Source organism: Podarcis pityusensis, assembly GCF_964106645.2.
Source record: "Podarcis pityusensis genome assembly, chromosome: Z".
In the NCBI taxonomy this organism is placed as follows: Eukaryota; Metazoa; Chordata; class Lepidosauria; order Squamata; family Lacertidae; genus Podarcis; species Podarcis pityusensis.
Genome location: NC_138044.1, coordinates 12,277,676 through 12,302,583, shown reverse-complemented (window position 1 = coordinate 12,302,583; position 24,908 = coordinate 12,277,676). Strand labels below are relative to the sequence as shown.

General features: G+C 41.5%; 1 protein-coding gene across 9 annotated transcripts in view; it reads left to right on the top strand.

The window, feature by feature from the left end:
• Positions 1-24,908, top strand: part of PBX3 (PBX homeobox 3) — a 241,853-nt gene that overhangs the window by 3,851 nt on the left and 213,094 nt on the right. For 2 of the 9 annotated variants that reach the window (XM_080989652.1, XM_080989642.1), the window contains exons 1-3: positions 4,769-5,229; positions 5,413-6,038; positions 7,321-7,394. In XM_080989652.1, coding sequence (XP_080845778.1) covers positions 5,842-6,038; positions 7,321-7,394 — 271 coding nt within the window. In that variant the 5' untranslated portion in view covers positions 4,769-5,229; positions 5,413-5,841. Of the gene's footprint in view, positions 1-3,379; positions 3,499-3,523; positions 3,724-3,809; positions 4,419-4,579; positions 4,604-4,768; positions 5,230-5,412; positions 6,039-7,320; positions 7,395-24,908 lie in introns of those variants that run through there. The other 7 variants (XM_080989646.1, XM_080989650.1, XM_080989649.1 and 4 more) reach the window with 6 other exon arrangements.

Sequence of the window (24,908 nt, the reverse complement as noted above, 5' to 3'; positions counted from 1 at the left end):
TTAAAGATCTGAGGCTAAACATGTTTTCTCTTGTAAAGCTCAAGAATTAGATCTGACTTCCTCCAAACTACGGATCTGAGCTGCATTAAGAAGCCTCACGGACTTCAGTAGGACTTCCCTCCAACAAAATACTATACAGTATTTTACTTCTGCTAGCTGTGTAGCTTTTAAAGGAACAGGAACAGTTTCAGAAAAAAGCTGGAATCCTTATAGAACCCCCATATTTGTGCATATCACAGCAGCTCTACAACATAGCTTAGCTCCAAAGTGCCCTTTAATGTTGCTATTTTTTTAAAGGCAATCCATACCATTCTTCTGTTCACAGGGAAGATGATGCTTTGATGCCTATGATGAACATTCAGTTTAAATTACCGTACTCCAGTGTTATTGGATTACACTCTAATAGTGAGCATATTTGCTCAGATAGCAAACCTCACATTTGCTGAATGGTGCTTTCATGATTTCCAACCATGAAATCCTATTCCTTTTTTTACTCAGAAGTGCCACAGAGTTCAGCAAGCTTGTCAATACTGTCGTATTATAGTATTGCAATCCCAAACATGCTAAGGGTAGCCACAAGCAAGAGGATACTTTTGGTGGTGGCTCCCTAGGCCCAGAATACTTTACGTAAAAAAGCTCACAGCCTGTACCTCTATTGGTTGTTGTTTTTTCTGGCACCAGGTTCAAACTTCTTCCAGACCTTTTAAGTTCTTGTTTCAAATCCCTCTGGAAAGATTGGTGGTCTTAGTTATGATTTCTTTTTTTAAAAATATTTTTTATTAAAGTTTTCAGATTTTACATTTCCACATTAATATCTTTCATTATACCCATACATTCAATGACTTCCCTCCTTTACCTTCCAAGGTTCTTTTGATTTACCCATAATTTCTGGATATTCTTGTATATCGTAGGGTTGCCATATTTCAAACAGTGAAAATCCAGAAAGAAAAGTTTTTGAGTGCGTCCATTTTTCCCTGATTTCCACCCAGACCCTGCTGCCAACTGCAGTACTCTGGATATGTCTGGGGAAACCCTATGTATATTAATCTATTTCAGTTCCCCCCCATTTTACATCCCTTTTAAATATGTTATACTGTTTAATTTACCTTAATACTGCCAGCGTTTGCAACTGTGAATAATTATTTTCTACTCACAAAAAAATTCCCACTTCTCTTTAAATACAGTGGTACCTTGGTTCTCAAACACCTTGGTACTCAAACAACTTGGAACCCAAACACTGCAAACCCAGAAGTGTTCCAGTTTGTGAACTTTTTTCGGAAGCCAAACATGCTCCGTTTTGAGTGTTACACTTCCGATTTGAGTGCCACACTGAGGTCTGTCTGTTTTTGCTATTTATTTTGCGTTTTTGTATTTGTGGCTCTCTTTTTTTGTGACTGTGTGAAACCCAGTTCAGCTACTGATTGATTGATTGTGTGACTGCAGTACATTGTTTATCGCTTTCATTTTATGGATCTTTGAAGCTTTACCTGCTCATCTTTTGTTTCCCACTCCAATAATAGGAGTTTAGACAATAGTTTTTCATTATTCTCTAATAAATCTCTTTCAAATTGTGAGCTTTTGTCCAGAAATCTGTTTTTCTTACCTAGTTTAAACATATCATACAATTGGTGGTACTGTAATCAGTCTGTTTCTTGGTTTCTTATTTCTTCCATTGGTTTCAATCTGGGTTCCCTCCCTGAGAGGTCCAGTAAGTCTCTATAGGTTGCCCACTGTCTGTCCATGTTAATTCTCTTGATTGTAATAGCTTCCATTGGTGATAACCATAGGGGTGTTTTCCTTTACAGCAGGTTCTTATATTTCTCTCAGACTCTATACATATTCTTCCTGATCACATAACTTGAAAAACTTGTATATATTTTAGCTTCCCATGCCAAAAACATGAATTTTAGTTCTGCACTAAACAAATCTGCTGTAGCCTGGAACTGAGTGTGTGCAGTGTAGCTGACTTGTGCTGAATGGGACACAATTGTGGCCAGCCTGAAGAAGCACCAGTAAACCTTGGTGCCTGACAATAAAATCAAGCCAAGCCAGAGGAACTAGAATAATGACAGCACTTTCACTGAGAAAGTGAACTGTGTGTTTGTTTAGGCCCTGGTTGAGAGAAGCTGTCAGAAAGAACTAATGCCAGTATATATTTACGGTATTGCATTAATGGTTTAATTGTGTATTTTAACTCTTGTTGCTGCTGCTTTAGGTTTCTTTTGGACACTGCTTAGAGATTTCTTAATGTATTCAGTGGCATATAAATGATCTAAATAAATATGATGGCTGCTTAATTCTGTGCTGTATATGGAATGCTAGCTGATTGGGTTTTTTACATTAGTTTTTTCTTAAGCTTATTGTGTTTTTATTTATTGTAGTATGTTTTTATTGTTGCACTTCTCTTTGACCAATGCCCTAAACTGCTTGAGACGTCTTGCAGATGCAATTTCTGCAGTAAACCAGATAGGATAGTGCTGTCCAGCATTCAGTTATTTGCATTTTTCTGGAAGCAAGCCTAGTTGAATAAAAGCAAGTGGTGCCTCTGAGTAAGCATGCTTGTTGTTAGGCTGCGATTCTGAGCACACTTACTTGGGAGTAAGAAGTGGTGCAGAATAAAGTAGGAAAGCCGGTACAGTATTGCTTCCGAGGAAGCATGCCTAGGCTGGACTTAAAACGCCTCTCATGCAAGCGGGACAAATTTTCGGACTTGCATTAAGTTTCCTGAGCGGGGAGATGAAGCCTGCAAGACTGAATATATTAGCAAGGCAGCTTGCCCCAAGGGGCACAGCGAGTTAGAGTAAGCACGCCTAGGCTGGAGGTGCACAAAGAAGAGAAAGCTGGCAAAGGGAAGGGAGGGTGTTTGAATGTTGCTAAGGCGAACAACGGCGCGTCGCGGGGGAGATGCGCCGCGGCCCAACTAACCGGGCCTTTACCTATGCTGACACCTCCCAGAAGGCCAGCCGTTGCCATGGTGATCATCAAAGGCCGGGGCAGCGCTGCTTTCTTTTAACCCCCTTTCTTCGCGCCGCGTCACGTGCCCGTTCGAACGCGCCAATCACAAGTTCCTCAGCGAAGAGGGGCGGGGAGAGCGTGTGTTTCTGCGTAGGAGGGGTGAAGGACGTAGGCAGCTTTTTCTTCCCTACTTTCACCACAATCACATCTGATTGGCTAAGAGTCACCCTCCCCGCGCCCTGATTGGTCCGCGGCACATCTGGGTCTTTTATGTGGGGGTTCTTTTACGTTCTGTCTCTGTGTGTGTGTTTGTGATATTATTTGTTTTTGTTTGTCTAGGCCCCGCCCCCAGCTAACTGGAGGGGCGTGACGTATCTCCCACCGCCTCCTCCTAAAACTGTTCGTGACACGCCTCCTTTTCCACCCGCCTCTTTCCCTTCCCGCCCCTTGGTAACAAGACAACCTCAAGAGTTAGACGTTATTAGCCGCGCCCCCTAAGGGGCAGGACGAAAAGAGCGACGCTCGAGGCACGGCTGAGGGCGGGTAAAGGAGGGCGGGGCCTGGGATGTGGGTCGGGGGCAGCTTCTGAGGGGAGAGTTTGAAAGGCAGGAATTAAGAGCCTAGAAAGCTAAGGCTAGAGAGTCATATGCTGAGGAAGGGTCAACTGATGGCAGGGACTAGGCGAGAGGTGGAAATACAGGGATTAGGGCTGAAAGGATGAAAATTGAGTGGGGGGGTGTCAAGAAATAACGGTCTTTGGTGGAAGAGGTGAGTTTTCAGGAAACTGAGGGATGGTCAAGAAATGATAGGGGCTAGGGTGGAAAAATGAGGGGGTCGTCCAGGAAATTGAGGAGGGGGTGGCAAGAAATAGTAAGGACTGGCATGGAACGCTGAGGGGGTGTTCTAGGAAACTGAGGGTCAAAAAATGAAAGGAGCTGAGGTGGAGGAATGAGGGCTCCTCCATGGCCACCACCAGAAGTGCACCTGGTGAAGCTTTCCCCCATTGCTACATTTACCTGCTTGCTGAGAGAGAAGGGTGAATGGGTGAAGAAATCTCTTCACCTGACGTATTTCTGGTTATCAGTGAGTTGTTAGTGGAAATGCAGCATGATAGGAAAGTAAACCCCCCCCCCAAGTACAGGTAGAACTGGTGTGTGCAGTCCTCCAACTACCTGAGTGGAATAAGGGGCCCTGACCTCTCTTTCCGTGCTAGTTGCACCCGCCCCGCCCATCTACTAAAAGGGGAACATTGGTTAAAATTGGCAGAAGTCTGGACGCGGGGTTGCCAGTTGCATTTAGGCTGCCTCTGCCTTACCCATGATTCGAACGGTGTTTTGTGGGGGTTGTGGCAATACCAGTAAGGGGTGCTCTAGGAAGAACTAAGGAGAGATGCTTGCAGACACAGAAAATGCCAACGGAGATGGAGTCCGGGGAGGGATGCTGAGGCTGCCATCCTAGGCGCTGTGAGTTAAATCCTATTGAAATCAGCAGGGCTTCTTAGTTTAAAGAAAAATTGTGGGAGATTAGCCTGTAAAATATCAGCTGCGCTTGTGGATACCGTAATGAAACTATCGCCGAAACATTTGGAGCGGGGGCTGGTTCTGAATCTATAGTAGCCAGGAGTTCCGAGGGGGCGGGCTCTTGTAGTGTAAGTATCAATGGGGAGGGGCTTTGGAGCAGCTGCCTAGAGGAGGAAGGGGGAGTCTGGGGAAGGGGGCGTGGCTCCGGCTGGCTCCCACGTCCCCTCTAGTCTCTCTCTGCTTCTCTCCTCCTTCACAGGGTGACACGTCTGCAGGGTGAGTGAGTGGCATTGGCAGACTGTCAATCCCTCACCAAAGCGGCCATCAAACAACATAAAACACACACAGTCACTGAGCTGCTGGGCTCATAAATTCCAGCTGGCGGATATTTTTGCACATTGCTTTGCAGAGAGTGTGTAATTAATTTTTTTCTTTACTTCTCCCCCCTTTTTTAAAAAAACCCAACATCCGCTCTTTTCTTTTGCACAAGTTGAAACTTTTTTGCTGCTATTTTATCTATCCGTTGCACAGACAAGACAGACATTGGGATCGTTTGTTATGTATGTGTGTGTGTTTTTTTCCGAGACGGGGAAAGGACAATCATTTTTCCCTCCCACCGGCTGCATTTTCTTGTCTACTTTTTCTTCTTTTTTTTTTAAACGTTGCAATTAGGGGCCGGGGGTGTCTGCTTGGTTTATTGTGATTTTTAAAATCCCCTACCGTGTGTCACACTCGTAACTTTAAGGATTTGAAAGTAAGTTTTATCCCGTTCCCCTCTTTTTTCTTCCCCCCCCCTTGCTGCATTTTTACAAAATTTTCGTCCTCTCTGTTTCCAAGAAAAGGGTTTTCAAAGGAGGAAAAAAAAACAAAGACAAGTAAGAGAAAAGACATAGACGAGCAACTAACTTTTTTTTCTTTCCCCCCTTCCCCCTTAAAGGAAATAATAAAGCCTTTGGGTGAAGATTTGTACCAAAGGAAAGAAAACTTCAGACACCTTATCAAGGCCGTTTATCCGAACCACAAATATTGTGATGAAAGAAGATTGTAACTAAAGAAGAGAGTGATTTACTGCTCTGGAAAGCAGAAGAGAGAGTGGAATAAACAACGGAGATCCGGTCAAATATCAAACACTGATCCCCCCTTCTCTCAGGAGCAGGAACTGAAATTCATTACAAGAACAAGAGATTTACTTGCATTTTCTCTCCCCCCCCCCCAATCTTCCAAGCACAAAACCACCTTATCGTGAAGCGCTTCTTTCCCCCCCCTCCCTCCTCCTTCGCCTCCTCCTTCTCCGGCGTGCCGTTTCTTCTTCTGCTGCCTCCGTTGCCGCCTCTCCAAGTGCATTGATTGGGCTGCGGTAGGAGGCATGGATGAGCAGTCCAGGATGTTGCAGACTCTCGCCGGCGTGAACCTGGCTGGCCACTCGGTACAGGGGGGCATGGCTCTGCCTCCTCCCCACGGACACGAAGGGGCCGACGGCGATGGCCGCAAGCAAGACATAGGAGACATCCTCCACCAGATTATGACCATCACGGACCAGAGCTTGGATGAGGCGCAAGCAAAGTTGGTCTCATTAAAACAAAAAATCCCAATGTTGTGTATATATTTGTGTGTGTGTGTGTATGTGTGCATGTGCGCGCGTGCGTGTGTATGTATGGTGCGCTCGTGTGTGTGTTTATATGCGTGGCGCTTTTTGTTGTTGTTTCGCTCCTTGCTGTCTCCTGCTGGGACCAAATATTCTTGCAATTAAGACAACCCTTTTAATACTAGAGGAGAAATGCGCGGGGGGGGGGGGCACAGACCAGGGGCAACAGCCAGAGTTGGTCTGAATAAGGGAGAGAGAAAAGAAGCACAATATACATGTGCAAAGATTCCTTCCTCCCACCCCCCACCCCAAAATCTGTCTTATTGCACTAATGCTTGGAGCTGGGCTGTTGCTGATAACCTTTCCTTTATTAGGATGATGCCCTCATTTAAGGGGTGGGGGTAGAATCGGCCTGCCATCCCATGCTGTTCTCATCTTGGAGGGTTTGCGTTTTCTTTCAAAGAAGTGTGAACTTTGTAGTGCGCTGCACAACCCCCAAATTGGTGTTTCTCTGGAGTTAGATTGATTTAAAAATTAAAAGAGTGAGGAAATATTACAGGGTGCAAGAGATTGGGAGAAACAGTTCCTCCCCTCCTTTTTTTTCCTTAAAAGAAATTATTATTTTTAATATAAATTGCAGTAAATACAAAACAAAGCATATAGTTGAACTCTGGAAATCCCCTCTCTTCATAAATCAGTGATGATGATATAGCAAATTGGAAAGCTTTGACAAGCTGTGATTTATGCATGAGAAGAAATGGAAGGAAATTTTCGCATCAGGTTTCTGGGGTTTTGTTTTTTAAAAACAACAACGATAATTTTAAAATGAAACAAAACAAAAACTTCTTCGGTTTCTCTTCCTGGCTGTAAGTGGCAGACAGGGCGGCTGGGGTTGGCTGGGTTTTCTTCTTGTCACTTAGTCTTCACTTCCTGATGAAGGAGAAGGCAGTTGACCCTCTTGCCACCCACCCCCAACTCAGTTTGTACCTATGGTGATTAAGTTCAAACATCCTTACCTTTCTCCTTAACGTAGGTACTCTGTCCACATTGGGATCACTCCTGTTGCCCTCTTGAGCCTAGCTTCAGCCTTCCCCATCAAAAGCTATACCCTTATTCCTTGTCAACTTTAGTTATTCCTTTGCATAGATCAGAATGCAAAGAGTAACATGTAAAGACTTCAGTTAAAAATTATTTTCCCCTCCTTTGCATTAAGATGCCAGGCTTGTGCTAATACCTTTTAAAAAATCTTTTATTTTGCAGAAAGCATGCACTGAACTGCCACAGAATGAAGCCTGCTTTGTTCAGTGTCCTCTGTGAAATCAAAGAGAAAACAGGTAGGAGACCACAAGTTACACAGCTTTTGAAATGAACCCCTTTCCCTCTCTCCCCCCAATAGGTAAACATTGCAATATACTTCTCTCAGCGAGCTCTAGGAGAGCTGCTTTAGGAACCGCAGCCATCTTTGATCATCACCTCCTTGTCTGTTTCTGATCTTTGGGTTGGGAGGCAGAGGCGAATGTAATCAATCAGGAATGCTTTTTAAAAAAACAATTCATAATCCTGCTGCAGAATGAAATGTAAATGAAAATGGTAGTGTATCACCTATTCAGGGTAAATTCCCCCTCTCGCTGCAGTCAGGGAAAGTAAAAGCAAGGATCCGGCTTTCTTTCCCCTCCTCCTCTGCCTTGTTTTGAGTATCTGCTTCTTAAAGAAGCAATGCAAGAGGCTGGAGAAGCCAATTACAGCCAGTGGCCCCTCTGTGTGAGAGACCGAAAGAGCCAGCAACTTTCTTGAGCCACTCTTGTATTTTTGATTTTGTCAGTACCAGTTTATATGTAACTGAAAGGAGTCAGTCAATAGCTCTGAGCTCCCACATTTTGTAGGAAAATTATGGGTGTTCAGATGTGCGTTGGGAAGACATTCTTGACGTGTGTTCTATGCACATCTTTACACAGAGGGGGGAAATACATATATGTACATATATTTTCTGTGGATATTTTTGGCAAGAGACTTTGCCTCTGAAAATGGGGGCAACATGTCAAAGAGAAAGTACCTAATCAGAGAAAGCATCTTGTAGAACTAAGGCTTAACAGGACAGTCGAGCTGTGTGCTTTCACACTGAATGAAGTGTGAGAGATTGAAAACCACCTTCTCAACAATTGGGTCCACAAGAGATAAATATCTTAATGTTCATAATTCAGCTCACAAAGCTAAAATTCTACTTTCAGACATTTGATCTGAGTTGTCACTAACTGCGATTAGCATCTGTGTGGCACTTGACTTCAGCGTATTGTTGTTTGTATAGATCTTCCAAAACTCCCTCCCCCGAACTGCATGGCATGCTGAAAGGCCTGGTAGATACTGCAAGTGTAAGCATGTCTAAGGAAGGCATACTGCTTGTGTGCATGATAGAATAGAAATGCTGGAATATATAAAAGCCAGTGAGTTTTTAAAAACAACAAGAAGCAGGCCTTTTAAAAGAGGTTCTGTACCTCTGTGTGTGTACAGGAAATCCAGCAATGTCTGTCTTTTTGCATAGCAGTTACTTTAAAAATGCTACAACAATCCTGCTGTCAAGCAGTTGGACTTCTTATTCTTTAATATAAGATGATGATAAAAATGCCTTGTTGTTACAGTAGAACTTTGTGCACATACTCTGTACCTAATGGGGGTGGGGGAGTCAAGGAGATGAGAAATCATTAATAGTAAACAACCCCTGACTGTATTGGAGCTAAAAAGAACAAAATGCTGAAAGTGTCCCGTGACCTCTTGGGCAGCACGAGGTCTCCAGCAGCCAAAGTGCTTAAAGTCTCTGTGTCCTTAATATTTTAGCTACCACCGAAAACTAAACTATTCTCTTTTGGCAGAAGGCAAAAACTATGTATTGACAACAGCAGATTTCAGTTATGTAGGTTTGGGTCCCTGTGATATTTTATTCACAGACAGCTTAAACCTTGTCTATTTGAAAGAAAAGTTTAGTTGACCAGTGTCAAAGGCGAGTTCAGAAGAAAGAAAGTCCTTTTCCGGGCTAAAGCACTGCTGGCGTAGGTTCTATGCTAGAAGAAAAGAGGCTGATAAGTTATCTGGAATATTGGGTGAATTTGGTCACCAGCTAAAATGCTGTTCTGTCATCCACAAGTTATATTTTTCTATGAAATAATGGAGGCACAACTTTATTGTTTACACAAATAATGAGGTATATGGTAGAACAGTACTTATAATCTAAAGCACAGTCTGGCATGCAGGAAGCACATATTTTAATTATTAATTTTTGTTCCTTCTTTCTGCCTTCATATAAACTCTTGTAAATAATAATTGTTGATACAAAGTACCTCTTTTGTGGTCAACAAATCAAGCAATATTTGTTGTTATGCATCATTTTGTGTCTGTTTAAACTGTGATGGTTTTGGCATATACACTTTGACATAACTTTGTTAGCATATTTGGATACTTTTCTCTGAGTGTTTGCGGTTGTTTTATTTTTTATTTTTATTTTGTTTAATTGTTGCATGTCATATGTTCTAAAATATATGTTAAAAAATTAAAAACAACAACAACAACAAAGGGATGGCTTCTCCATCTGCGCAGAAGTGCAGTCCTTACCAACTCAAGAAGCTTAGGAGTGGTGGAATTGATATGTTGAGTGATTGATGAAGGAAAAATGCATCTCCCCTCCCCACCCCCATGAGTTTTTATAAGGCAACTCTCATTCAGGATTGCCCATCTGAGCTGAAATGGCTGAGTACACATTAGCAAGGGAAGCATGAAAGCAAATTCTTGCATATCTTGTATTGTCTTATTCTGGAAGGTGTGGGGGGGGGAGGCGATTTCCAAATCTTCCTCCAGTGTTCTGATCCACTCTTAGGACTCCCTTCTTTCCTAATATTTTACGCTGTTCTTTTTTTATATACTTGTATGTTTCCGTATAAATTTTAAACTTTCAGAATAAAGACGTGTGTGTTGTTGTTGTTGTTGTTGTTGTTGTTGTTGTACCAGTGGGATTCCTGCCCCATTTCCCTGCTACCCCTCTGCTATTCTACTGTGTGATTTGATCCCAGTAATTCCAGGCAGTTTCTTTGTTTCTTTTGCTTTACAAAAATGTAGCATAGTAAAAGAGAAGCATTTGTTTTCCTCCATTTCTCATAGAAAAAAAAATATTGTCATTACTCTTTGATAGGGAAAATGGAGAAGTAAGATTGAAAGTGGGAAAAGGGAGGCACATAGTAATCTTGGCCTAAAACAGTAATATTAGACTTGTTTGTTCTGGTAGATCTAGGGTGGTGCTGTCTGAAACTGAAAAGCAATGCTTTTATCTTTGAAGATAATTAGAATTATTTGCAGTCAGTGATAAATTTGACCACAAGATCCTTAAACATACTGTACTTAAAAAAAACCACACCACACAGCTTACAAGTACTGCCTTGTAGGGCTAAATATGTATCTCTTCTCGGGTTCTGAGGTACTTCACAATCATTAAAATTGTCTGTAGTAATTGTTTATTTCCATTTGTATAAACAACCATGTTGAAAATAATTCATTTATGTTTCTAGGATCTGATTGGATAGGTGTGCTTATCTTTCCTTTTTAAAAATACAGGGGTATTCTTTTAAGGGCAGGGAATAAAAGAAATAGCTGTAAATGATATTCTGTCTCCCGCACTGATATCTAGATATCTAGAGGCAGGTCAAGGTAATAGGCATTTCAAAACGGCATCTGTTTTGATTTTTAACACAATGGGAGAAAATGAACCATAAAACATTGGGAGTCCTCTACTATTGTGTTACGGCTTTCCTATTAATCTGTACCTTTTATTTCTGTCATGCAAAATCCAAAGTTATTTGCTAAGGTTGCTTGTTTTGTTTTGTTTGCTACCCCTTCTTGTTTAAGGGGTTCCTAGTCTGATCACCCCAGCCTCCAGCTCAAAGGCGATGTATCTGAATTAACTTAATATGAGAGTACATTAATTCTGACGGTTTCTAAAGCAAGTTGGGAATTGCAATCATTTCCCGGCAGACTGTTCATGACTGAGATCTGAACCAGTATCTGAGCTTTGTTGTTTAGTCGTTTAGTCGTGTCCGACTCTTCGTGACTCCATGGACCAGAGCACGCCAGGCATTCCTGTCTTCCACTGAGTATCTGAGCTATATGTTCTAAATTTCTGCATGTGAATGTGTGTGTGCTTGTATGAGTGAAAGAAAGAATTGTGTCTGTCTTTCTTTAAGAGTCAAATATGACAGCTGCCAACCAAACCCTAATTTAATGCCACTACAACCCTAAATCGCATTCATTCACTAGTAACTCCTAATGGCATACATGATACCTTGCCAGATTTGTGGCCTTTGTGAGGTTTATAAACGGGGACTGACTTAGGGAGATAATAAAACTTAATGAACTTCTTGGGTACAGGAGGTGTCTGCAGGTCTGTTTCCATGGCTCAACAATTTATTAAAAAGTTTGTAAAGTAGCAATTTTTTATTCTCCAGTCCTTAGTGTCTCAAGTCCTCATATCAAAAACTTGTTTTGTTTCCCCTCTTAATAGAAATGCCTTAGTCACACATGTGAACTGAAATTAACAATAGAGTTAACTTCTTGTTTCCAACATATGCCAAAACCATTGGTGTTATTGTTGCAGTTGTAACTAGCCATGTAATGCCACTCCGCAGAGAACATTTCCCATTATCTCTCTGTAGCCACATGGGTGTTCAAGGGCCAGCTCATGAATATGTCTTACTTTCATCTCTTGTAGTTATGCAGACTAGTCAGTATAATGCAGCAAGACCTTAATGATTTCCTTCTGCTGTAAGATATTGAAAATAAGTAACAAGTCTCCATCTTAAAAGAGCAAAAGAACTGTTTCCATTGAACTTTTCAGTAATCACAAGCTGGCACAGACACTGTAGAGGTAAAAAACCCCAGTGACTAATATTTAAACTGTTTAAAAGTTTGACCGGGTTGCTGTTCTTGAAAATAAATATGAAGTTGTGATATGTTCAGCTGGTTTAAAGTTATTTTGTTTTAACCTTAATTGGCTCAGAATGAGAATTGTAATCTTCCCCATTCTCCCCCCCCCCACACTCTGTACTATACTGTTAGGAATTAAATTAAAATGCAGGGCTCACTGTCAGTGGTATTCTTTACTATTACAAACCGAATGAAGTAAAAAAAGAAAAATCTTTCACGTAACACACAAAAACATTGAAGTCCCATTGCTATTCCTGTAGTGGTTCCCTAACAAGTTTGAATATGTGTTCGTCTCTACTTTAACCTTCCTTATTAGTGTTTTTCTCTTTAAAAAAAACAAAAACATACAAAATATTTTGTAAGCCCACCATCTCAGTGCTTTCAATATTTGATTGTAACAAACCTGTTACTGCACTGCACCTTTGCCAGAGGACCTTGATGTATTGAAGTACCGAATAAGCCGCAATTTGATTAGAAGTGATCTCTCGCTTCTTCTTTTTCTTGCCATTTTCTTCTCCAGGAACCTATAAGATATAATCAGAACTGCTTAATTCAGTCTCTGTGCTGTTTTTTTAAAAAGAGGACACTTAATTTGTTGCTTTGACACCAACATATCCTTGCATATTTTAAAATATTTTAAATGGATTATGAGCTGTCATCCAATATACTTCTGTAATGCTCCTTCTAACTTAGATCTCTTTTGCATCAAATCAAAAAATGAATTAATGTTACAGCTAGGTATAGGTTAGTGTGAGACTGTCTAGGCCAGGCCTTGCTGTACAGATTTTAATAGATTTGTCAACTCAATTCCTACAGCTCTTGATGAGAATTCCTACAGCTCAATGAGAAATGCCCATTTATGTGCCCTGTGAATATTATGTGATCCTTATTTAATTCAGACAGCAAGCTACTCAAAAGGCATATATCGGAATCAGTATCACAAACATCTGAAAAGCTTCATTTTATAGAGTACAAAACAGTGAGCGTGAGATATTTATCTAGTTGTTTTTTGTTCGTTTTTAACTTCTCTGTAGCATTTCAAGCCTCAGAGAACAGGGCTAGCTGAATGTTTAAGATGCATGGGAATGACTAATAAGGTTGTATACCAGCAACTTAACATAAATCTAGAGCAGGGTAGTTTTTGTCTTCCTCCCCCTGTGTATCACTGATTGAATGAGATGTAGATGTTTCTATGAATTGACATCAGGAGAAGAATGCTTTGGTGGATCTTCCTCCTTCTCCTAGCAGTCATGTTTAATGTCATTCACTTATCAAGATGATCAGCACAGTTCTGATAAAAACTTACCTAACACACTCCCTTCTTTAACCACCAGTTTGACCTTTTGTCATGTTTGCATTTCTTTGCTAGACAATTCATATGTTCCGATTAGGGCTGGAATAAATAATTTACAGAAATAACTAATGTGAGCAACTGAAATTTCTGTTTGGTTTTTGCACCTCCTGCTTTCCCTCCCTCCCCTGTTTAAGATATGTATGTATGGGGTAGTTCATCAACCAAACTGATAAATTACACTTTTCAACTGGACATTACAGCTATTCCAGTGTTATCTATACAACATAGTCAAACAAGGGACTTGCATATGGAGGCAAATGAAGTGTGAGGCTGCACCAGCCTGTGCATTTTTTCTCTCTCAGAAGGTGCTACTTGCATTTGTCTTGAGCCGGGAGTTGGAGAAGGAAATTGGTGTGCTAATTTGGCATTCTGTCAGCAAACCTTGATCCTTATTGCTTGTCTTTTAGAAAATAGACATGTAGCAAACCTTTCAGTTGGAGTTTCTTCTTGTTTCATATGTATATTGTATATCTAGCTCCTATGATCGTTTAAAAAATACGCATATTTTGCAAGATAAACGATAGAGCTCTTCAGCTATATGTAATGATCGTCATCAGTTACTGCTGGTTCCAAGAGCTCAGTCTTCTTTGGTTGAAAGTGAGGCAATTATTCCTGAGAATCTGATTGAATCCAGTATTTCTTACAAGGTGTATCGCTAACTAGGTTTGATCAAGATCAGAAATGTTGCCAAGTAGAAACTAAAGTCTATCCTTGCTCTAACGCTATACCTGAGTTGGATTTAGCACTTATATGCTGTCGCTTGCTGAAGGGGAAATCCATTTTCAGCTGTAGTCAGATAACTCTGGCGGAAAGGATGAAAAGAGTTTGTTCAAGCAGCAGATATTTGGGGTGGGAATTCTTATTTCCACTTCTTGGCATCTTGCCATGCTTTATATTATTCTTTAACCTGTATATCTGATCTTACTGTCAGACGGGTAGTTTTTCACATGTATGTTTTGGGGCTTATTTGTGTGTGAGTATCATACAAGGATGAAACTCTTTCCCCCTTATTTTTAAAAACCTTGATAAGTTATGTTTTTTGGCATACATCATGAAGCAAACCTATCCATCTCAAGATCTCTTCCCATGCAATCTAAATTAAGATTCTATGCGGGCCTTTACAGATGCTGGTAACTTTTGGCAATTATCATTTTGTTTGGTGAGCAGTAGTAAAACAGTGTGCGGTAAAAGTGTTTAGAGGGAGAAAGGATAAATAAATGGGACAGTTTTGCAATGCAAAGTGGTTTGGGGTGTTTTTTGAGGATTTCTTGGCTCTTGCTTAACTGCTATTGTGAAGCCTGGAGCAGATTTTTTCCCATTGCTAATGCCCTAGAAGTATTAATTCACTTTGATATGCTAATTAGAGGGCATTATGCAAGAAATGAGATTAAGTGGCAGCATGAAGCCATTTGCCTGTCAGTAAATTGAGAGCTTTAGCATCAGGAGGAGCTTTGTGTGTGTGTGTGTCTGTGTGTTTTCCCTGAGTTTCTCTTGGTTTTGCATATAAATAAAATTGATTGAAAGGTCTAGAGAAGCTTCTAGAACATTGGTGGTTCTTCTCTTCTCTTCTCCTCCCCCACCTTTCCTTTTATGATTATTTAAACTTTGTGTTAGAGACTTTCTCTGCATATTAATTGATCTAATGGGAGACGGTGAACGTGAAAAATTCCTTTGTGTTTCACTGGCAGTACGTTAAGAGAAAGGGAAGTGCAATCTTGTGTTGGGTGGCATTTCTGTCTACCTCTCTTCCCTCCCCTCCCCTCCACTGACCTGTACATTTATGATGTGGTGCTGTAAGACCCTTCTGTGCAGCAGCCTTGAAACGGATGACGGCAGACTTTGGTTTTGGCCTTTGAGATAGCATGATGAAGGTTTGATTTCAAGAGTAACACCAAACAAATAAGTTGCAAAGTAGCAGCAAAGGCCTGATGTCCCCCCCACCCCACCCCACTCACTCCCGGAGTTCCCCATGAATTGGTAAGCAGTTCACACACATACATAGTTCAGAAAGAAAATGTTGTGTTGTGTGTGGATTTTGTTTGCTATTAAGGAATATGGGAGTAGTTTTAAAGGTTGACCTTAAAATCGGTAAGAGCAAGTAATTCAGAGTTAAAGCGTATGTTCTAACCTTAATTTGATTAATTGCACTTGCTTGTTGGAGCTCATATAGTGTATTATATCTGTGTAATAAGCCTCTCATGGCAATAGGATAACTGGTGGTAATGTGGTTTTTGATCTAACTCAGATCATCCCAACTCCATTACCCATTTCTGATGCTTCGCTTCTGTGGTATTCAGAATATTGATGCACAAAGAAGCATTGAAGAAAAAATATAAGTGTGAATGAGCATGTGCACACAGAAAAAAACTGTCTTACTGTTTTTCTGAGTCTGCTTAGTGTGTGAAAGCTTGTCTTTTTTTTTTTTTTAACACCTTAATATCCACAGCTAGCGAAGGTCAAATTCCTCTCTAGTTCCCTCTGTGCTCTGCCTGACAGTTCCTTGTGAAGTAAGCTAGGCTGAGGGCTGAATAACATTTCACACTCTTAAGTACTTTGATATGGATATCCCAGTGCAAAATACATATGGTGATGCATTGACTGTAAGTGATGAAAAGGCATTTTCTGAATAGCTGGACTCCTCTTTTCCAGGCACAGACAGGGGCCCCAGTCCTTCCCTGCACTTTATTTCTATATATACTGTGGGGAACTCTTGTCATTTTGGTGTATGCCCATTCATAAACAAAATTCTGCAGTGTGTGTGTGTGTGTGTGTGTGTGTGTGTAGTTGAATATCCCTTCTATAGTACAAAACTATAACTGAATGGGCCATAGAGAGATTTTGCATCTCAAAATGCCTAGGATTTATTTCCTCAGGTTAAACTGCAACTAGCCATTTAACTGTAAAAGGCTAAAAAGCCCACTAGAATCTGAGAATCAAAGGCAACTACAGGCAATGACCAATTTTTGACCCTGGCATGCGTTGGTGGAGTCAGCATAAGCCTGCTCTGCCCCATTATGGCCCTTCCATTCCCCATTATGCTTCCTTTTCCAACCACTATCGGGACTTCAAAGTGTGTGTGCACGGTTGTGCGTCAAGTGGATGCGTGTAAAGCAGTTGTTGCCTGTAGAACAATTCTGGTATGACTTCCACAGGACTATCATAATAAACATGGGGGTATGGTGCCCTTACTGAAACAAAACTTGATGGGTAGAAATAGGATGAAAAGGCTTAGTTAAATCAATGTTTGTTCTTTTTGGTCAGAACCTTTTCTCTTCATTTTAAAAATCATTTTGGATTTGGAAAAAAATTGACTGACTAATGCCCAAAGAAAATTTCCTTGTAAGAAGTAACTTTGGATTAGTAACTAACTGTTCATTTCTGAGCCTTAGCTCCCATAACAAAAGTGCTCTTGAGGAATGTTTTTTGTTACCTACTGCCTCCACTATATTAATGTTGCTCAGGGGTCACTGCAATAAAGGGGAAACTTCATGAATAAAATAAAGGAACTGAATCCATTTCTGATTTGAGGTACAGCACTGTCAGTTAGTAATATTGCAACTAGGTTGGCTAACTGGAGCTTGAAGTTGTGGAGTGGCTGGAAGCAGAGAAGTGGTGGGAGGCCCCAGTTGGGGAACCCCCAGGGGAAGAAGGCTCAGAGACAGGGGAGTGGTGGTGGGTCAATGATGCAGTGGTCAGAGGGAGAAGTCACTGACACTGGTGTGTTTATTGCTGACCCACTCCTTGCAAGTTTGAGGTCACTGGCTCAAGGGCTCCTGATCCAATGAGTTCTGACTCAAGACAAATGATGATGCTGGGTCCGAAGTTGGTTTTACCTCTGCCTCTGGTGCCCCTTCCTATCTGAGTCTGAGCTTGAATTCAGGCCGCTGCTTCGGATGGGGGATCCTGATGCAAGTGAGGTGGAAATTTACTCTGCATGGCTCTTTTTCTCCTGTGGCTCTCTGCCTCCTGGAACTCTCACCCCAAGGAAGTTTGTCTAGTGCTATCTCTGTGCAGAGATGTGAAAGCTAGGGGGCATCTGAAAAATTGGGAGGTCATTTTTATTTACCTCCTAATTTTTTAGAATATTTGGGAAAACCCCTGAAACACTTGTGTGAGCGGGAGGGGGGGATGTTTCTACATGTCAATTTTCACATCCCTGGGCCTCACCCCGGACTTTCACATCTGTGTCTCTGTTATCTCTTTGGTGCCAGGCAAATTCTTCATCCAGCCCTTCTAGGATGTTTTCCAAAGATTTGTTTGGTTTTTAAATGCTCATCTCTTGTGACTTTATTCTGTTGTATATAGCTTTATAGTGTGTAACGTTCAATGTATATTCAGATTAAAAGTGATATCTATATTGAAAGTTAATCTTATTGATAATTTTAATGTGTATTTTGTTTCATGTAAACATCTTAGAGACTTTTACAGTTTAGTATACAAATTCTGTTAAATGCTTGAAATGTTAATTTGGAAATAAGTCCCATTGTGTTCAAAAAAGCTTACTTTCAGGTAAGTCTGCAAATAATTGACGGTGGAAATTTCCATGGATTCAGGTGGAAGTGGAGATGGTCTGTGTACAAATCATAGGTTGCTCGCTTGGTTATCCTATCTGTATGCTAGTTATAATGCCATTTGCACATATAATGTGACATTTTATTATGTGCTTTTCATAGTTTTAGACCTACTGTAGACCTACTGTAGACCATGACATACAACAGTTTCCCTCAACTTGGTGCCCTCCATGGAAGCTTTGCTTGGTGTTTGAATTTGAGGTCAGATTTATCAGATCTTTATAGTGGAGGCTGGTTCGTCAGGAGCAGCCCCAGTCTGCCTCTACCAGCCTGCTTTTTATTTACAACCAGTGGGGATGTTTCTCTGCTTTGGCATTCCCTCCAACATTCCTCAGATGAAAATGGGGACATTCTATTCTACATTCTCTTCCATCTGCAGTTCCATCTGTGTGCCAAAGGGAGAGAGGGTTTTTCCTTCCCATTCAACTAGAGGCAGCAAAAGGGAGCTGGAGTGCTCAAGTGATAGGAGGCTGTGGAGATGAAGCATCTCTCCTTGACAGTGCTGCAGCTCATACCAGAGCATCAAAATATTCCACACGTTTTATTTTGTTTCAATAAACCCAGGACTTGTGCATTGCATGTGTATTGGGCTAAATAACAGGCTGGAGATATATATACACACCCCTTCCCTCCCTCCCTCTCTCCATATATTGTTCTCTTACCTTTGCCTCCTCTCTCTCTCTCTTTACTCTTATGGTGCAAGCCTGGATGCTTGTCTCCTCAGGAAGTGTAAGGGAATTTGCTCATAGGAAAGTGGGAGATGTGTGCCTTCCATTGCAATGTACGTTGAATGCATGGTGTGTACGGTAGATTGTAAGTTCCTGCAGGCAGGGACCTGATTATTCCAATGCCGCTCTGTGTGCACACGCACGTGCAACAACAAAATAATCATAGTAATAAAAATATGCTAATACAAGGGAGGTATTTCCCTTACACTGGTACTGGACAGCTGGATACCTCCATGTATATATTTAAGGCTGTAGTCCTGTACAGTATACATTTACCTGGGAGTAAGTCTCAATGAATTTAAGTGTTTGCTTATGAGTAGAAATACGTAAGGCTTGCACTGCATTTTGACCTGAACAACACACAGTTTTGTGGTCTCCTTCTACGGATTGCAGCAGCCCAGCAACCTGATTCAGCACATACTTACACAGGAGCCGGTCACATTATGTTTAGGAGTGCTTATCCTCACGTGTATGCAGAAGATTGCATCCTGGTACCCCACTTTCTGTATAAGGTTATTCAGAAGTAAGTCCCACTTGATTCCAGGTCATTGTTTGTGTGGAGTAGGACCATGTGCATATTTACTCTGAATAAGATTTCATTGAGCTTGGTGGGAGTAATTACTTCCCCTTCCCTAAGAAACCTAGCTTTACTCGTCTGCTATCTTATACACACCTACTCAGAAGTTAGCTTTGACTCATTCAATGGAATTTACTCTCAGGTAAAGGCATGGAGAGATGGAGTGAAGTGAACAAAGGCTGGTCGCCTCCCTGTTGAAAGGATCCAAGGAGGCAGCAAGATATACAGGCATAACTGGGCAACCACCCTTCCTTCCCTGGCCAAGAGGGCTGAGTTCTTCCAGCCAGTGCCTGTGAATGAAACCAAAAAGCAAACCCTTAGGGAAGGAGGCATGAGAGATCTGACAGGGTCCTAGAGTCCACCCTCCTTTTCCCCAAAGCCTAGTACAGTAAGCACTATCTGGGAAGGAGCCCTCTTGCCTCCTTCCTAGTATTGCTGCTGCTGGCCCAGAAGCTGCTTTCCCTGGCTGGGGGAATTTGGGACTCTCTGTGACCGAGTGAGAGGCTGTGATTGCTTAAGGGTTTTCGTGAGTGTACTGGCATTTTCGTGGCCCTTGGAGGATATGCAATGGATCCAGGGGCATACCTAGGGGTTGGCAAAACTGGTCCCCAACAGGGGGCACAGCCCTGGGTGGGGGCCACAAAAATCACCTCAGATTGCTCCGACTGAGGAAAGAGAGTTAATTGTGTGGGAGGCATGATAGCCAGATTGCCTGGATGACATTTGCTTCAGAATAAATTAAGATCACGGGTGGGTGGGGTGATGGGACGGGTGGTGTCACCGCCACTGCTTTCTTCGTACCCACCACCTACAGGGACTTTAAACTTCTGCCAAATTTTGTGTGCGTGTGCAGCCCTCAAAGTTTTGGAGGACCTGAGTGGACCTGCCTGCCTGCCTGCCTGCCTCCCTCCCTCCTCTTGCTGCTGGGCTGGGCTGTTGCATTGCTGCTAATGTGTGCCTGACTGGGTGAGGGGAGGGGACCCTGGATGAGGTGGTGGTGGTTCCACTGGCACCTTGGTCCTTGTGCAGGACTTGCTAGCGGCTATTGTGGTAAAGCGATATTTTTTTCTGGAGGGGGTGCTAATGCAGCTCCTTGCCAAGGGTACAAGGGACGCCTAGGTATGCCTCTGTATGGAACCACCTGCTTATTGATTTTCCTTCCTTCTGCCCTTCTACTCCCAGTGGGCATGAGCTACAACTGGATCCGAAATACAAAGGGACTGAATTTAAATATATTTAAAGACAGTGGTACCTCGGGCTAAGTACTTAATTCGTTCCGGAGTTCCGTTCTTAACCTGAAACTGTTCTTAACCTGAAGCACCACTTTAGCTAATGGGGTCTCCCGCTGCCGCCGCACAGCCGGAGCACGATTTCTGTTCTCATCCCGAAGCAAAGTTCTTAACCCGAGGTAATATTTCTGGGTTAGCGGAGTCTGTAACCTGAAGCGCATGTAACCTGAAGCATATGTAACCCGAGGTACCACTGTATAGTAATGTTACTATATTTATACCGCATTTTCAGTCGCTCTCAAATGATCTTGTACTGTATAGTGAAGATGTACACACTGATACTATTAGAACAAGGATACATAGGGGCATGTCTGGAAATCTTCTGGTTCCTAAGCGTTGATGATACAGTTCAAGTTCCAGGCTGCAAGGACAAGTGGAACTACTGATTGTAAAGACACCTGCCAACAGAAGCAGCCCCTCCATTTGAAGTTATAACCACATAAGAGAAGATTACTTGCTTGTTGTTTTTGAGGTTATTCTTTGAAGGATATTTTAGACACTGAATTTCTGGTTTCATTGATTACAATGGAATATTTATTTTATTTGCTTTTACGACTTACATCCTGCCCTTTGTCGTAGGACTCCAGAATAATACAATGCACAAAAATAATAATTAAAACACAATAACTATTAAATTAGATAAAATACCAGCAGCATTTTTTACATTAAAAAAAAAGTATTGGGGGCAACTCAACAACATTTGCTTAATTTTCTAGTAGTTTGTTGCGACAGAACTGGCCTATTGGTAGTAGTCTTACTAATATTGAAAGTGTGTCCCATATGCATTGATGCCTAATTTACTTTGCACCTGACTTTATGGGAGCAGATTTTTCTTCCTACCTGGCTTCAAAAATTTTGCAAATAAAATTGCACCCTGCTAATAACTGTGTGTATCAGCCTCCCCCTCCCAGGAACAGAGTAGCGTTTTCCTGCATGGTGACCTAAGCTTTGGCTTTCCCTGATGTTTACACCTAGCTCCAATTTACCCACTGTGCACCCCCTCCCCAAATTTGCAAGGGGTTGGACTACATGACATGATCACATGCCAGAAAAGTTTCAGGGTGTCCCCCCCCCCAGGCAGCTGCCATGTTTATCCAAATAAATATTTGCTTATGTGTCACTTTTCTTTTTTAAAAAAACATGAAATATTTTCTTTTGAGGGTGGCAGCAGCAGTGGAAATGACTTTACAAAGAGCCAGTCAATCTATATTCTGCATAGCCAACTTCTGCTGAAAAAAGAAAAAGGTGATCCTGACTCCATTCTGAAGCTTATACTGTAGATCTGTCCAAAGAGGGGCAAGTGCAGTTCCACAATGGGTTTATAAATCAATATATATTGTAGTCTTACTATTTTGTGTTTAAACCCCTTTATTTACATTTTAATCACTTTTTATGACAGTTCTGCCCCAGTGAGATTTGATAGGCAGGTACTGTAATGAGCCCTTTTCAAGTAGTGGTTCAACAATTGTTGAATACCTTTCCCATGGAGATCTGTTGGGCCCCTTCTCTTAGTGTTGGATGGAAGGTTTTGTTTTGCATAAGCAAGACTTCAGTTTTGTGAGATTTTTTGCCATTATACTGCAATTGGCTTTTAATCAGCTGTTATGGATTTGTTTTTGTCCATTTCCAGTGCCTTTGGTTTTATTTTTGTGTATAGTTTACGTTTCTGGTGTGTTAATTTTTTTTAGATGTTTTGACCTGGGGACAGGAAAAGCATGATAAATGCATAAATCTAAACTAACAGTCATGCAAGATAAACCTAGATTATCCGTTGGTGCTGGTGCAAGCAGAAATCTGATGGTTTGTTTAAGGTCAACCAGTCCGTTTTGTGGGTGAAGTGAGAATGGAACTGAGGACTTCTGACTTACACTTCTATACAGTGGTACCTCGGGTTACAAACACCTTGGGTTACAAACACTTCGGGTTACAGACTCTGCTAACCTGGAAGTAGTACCTCAGGTTAAGAACTTTACCTCAGGATGAGAACAGAAATTGCACGGCAGCAGCGGGAGGCCCTATTATCTAAAGTGGTACCTCAGGTTAAGAACAGTTTCAGGTTAAGAACGGATCTCCGGAATGAATTAAGTTCATAACCAGAGGTACCACTGTACTATATTACTTCAGCTCTCAACAAGCCATCCAAGATTGTGTGTCAATTCAACTTGACTTCAAGGATATATTTATTATCGTTTTTGAACAAATTATACAAACATGAAAAGTTGTGGAAATGATTGTGTGCTAGATAAAGTGATTCATTATAGGAGCAGTCGGGTTTATGGCATTTTATACCAGGGTTTTTCTCAAAAATTATAGCACAGTCTTCCTGTCACTATAAAAACTAGTGATAGTCTATAATATCACGCAGTAGTGGTATTTTTAGGATTTCATTTGTTATTCAAATGGAGTGGGAGCTCTCAGTTTCTCTCCATCATATTTCTTTCCTTTGTTGACTTCAGGTATTTAAAAGACAGAGAGACAAGCACCCTGTACTAAAAGTGATCTAGAAATATTATGAGGATGTTATTCCCAACCCATCTTCTTGTCAGGGGTCAGCAAGAGCAAATTATTGTTAGCAGCCTTATACTGTTTTAAAAACAGCTATAGGGTCAATTACTCCAGGATCGCTTAGACACTGTGGACTTGTGGACCTTTGAACTAAGAGCATGCAAGGCAGTAAAACTGCACCTGGACTGCTGTATTTCAGATTGTGGAAAGGGGAATCACACAGCAGAATGCTTTCCTTGTTCGTTTACCTGCAGAAACAAAATAATGCAATGAGTAGTTCAGTTGAAATTCTTTTGCCTCCCATCATTTATTGACATCTACATTTGTATTGTAGGGATTTCTGAATTATGGATAATTTATTTCTGTTTCCCAGCAGAATGAAGTGGTATAGCCCAAGTACTACCTTATCCAGCTGGTTTGCATGAACTAGGCCTTATGCAGATATCCAGGTGTGGGCAAGCATCCCATTAGAAATATCATGAGCTAGATATATTTAATTTTTGCTCAGGGAGTTTCATGTATTGAGTTAAACTTGCTTATATCTTGAAATGAACACTTGTATGTTGCTGCAGACATATGGTAAGGTAGTACCTGAGGCACCCTGTTAACTGCACAACAAAGACCCTGCGGCACCTTCAAGACTGACTAGCCTTTTGTCAGTTGAAATTCCATAGGACCAATAGCCTGCTTTACCAAAAGTGACTTGAGAAGGTGGTAGATACCGGTACATGTTTATGGGGCAGAGATGAACAAGGAGAGAACTAAGGGTAGCAAATGCAAATAATGTGGCCTCATAGGAGTGGTGCAATTCACGGATGCTGGTCATGTTGCATTTATTCTGAAGAGATCAGTATCCTAAATGTGAAAGCTGTAACATGGACCAAGGGAGCGACAGGAGGCAGTAAACAGTGAAATCAAAGGAAAGTCTCTGGATTTCTGTAACTTAATAACAAACAAACCCTGCTAGCTATTTTGTTGCTTTTGATTCTCCCTCCCCCTTTGAAGGCTAGTGTGGTAGAAAGAAGAAGAAGAAGAAGAGTTTGGATTTGATATCCCGCCTTTCACTCCCCTTCAGGAGTCTCAAAGCGGCTAACATTCTCCTTTCCCTTGCTCCCCCACAACAAACACTCTGTGAGGTGAGTGGGGCTGAGAGACTTCAAAGAAGTGTGACTGGCCCAAGGTCACCCAGCAGCTGCATGTGGAGGAGCAGAGACGCGAACCCGGTTCCCCAGATTACGAGACAACCGCTCTTAACCACTACACCACACTGGCTCTCAATTTTGTTGCTTTTGATTCTCCCTCCCCCTTTGAAGGCTAGTGTGGTAGAAAGGTAGTCTAGAAATAGGTATTGTGTCTTAAACCTCCCTCTGCTTCCACAGGGCCTAGTGTCATACCAGCACTAGTAGGTGAAATTCCTTCCTGGGACGGATACAAGGCTTCTGACTGCATATTGCTGTATTTTGATGCAGTACTGATTTTTCAGTCTGGGCTTGTGGAACTAGTTTCTGTAATGCTTGTGCTGAGAAGCTAAACTAGTCTTGTGTTGGGGCCAAATTCACCCTTGGTTAGCAGAACGAAGTGAATTTGCTATGAATTAGTTCGTACTGGTTTGCCACTTGTTAGGCCCTTGACGTGTTATCAATAAGTACCTTGGGAACTTATTGACTTGTTGGTTCTTGACCTTTTGGCTGTGGCTAAGTATAGGAATTGAATGCCTGAAAATTAAATGATAGGCTATATATGCATAAATTCTTGGGTGTCAGTGTATTACATGGACTAATTTCAGTTTACCTGAATTTACGGCATTTAGTGTTCAATAAAGGAAATATTTCTTTCAGTATACAGAGAGTAATAATATTGTGG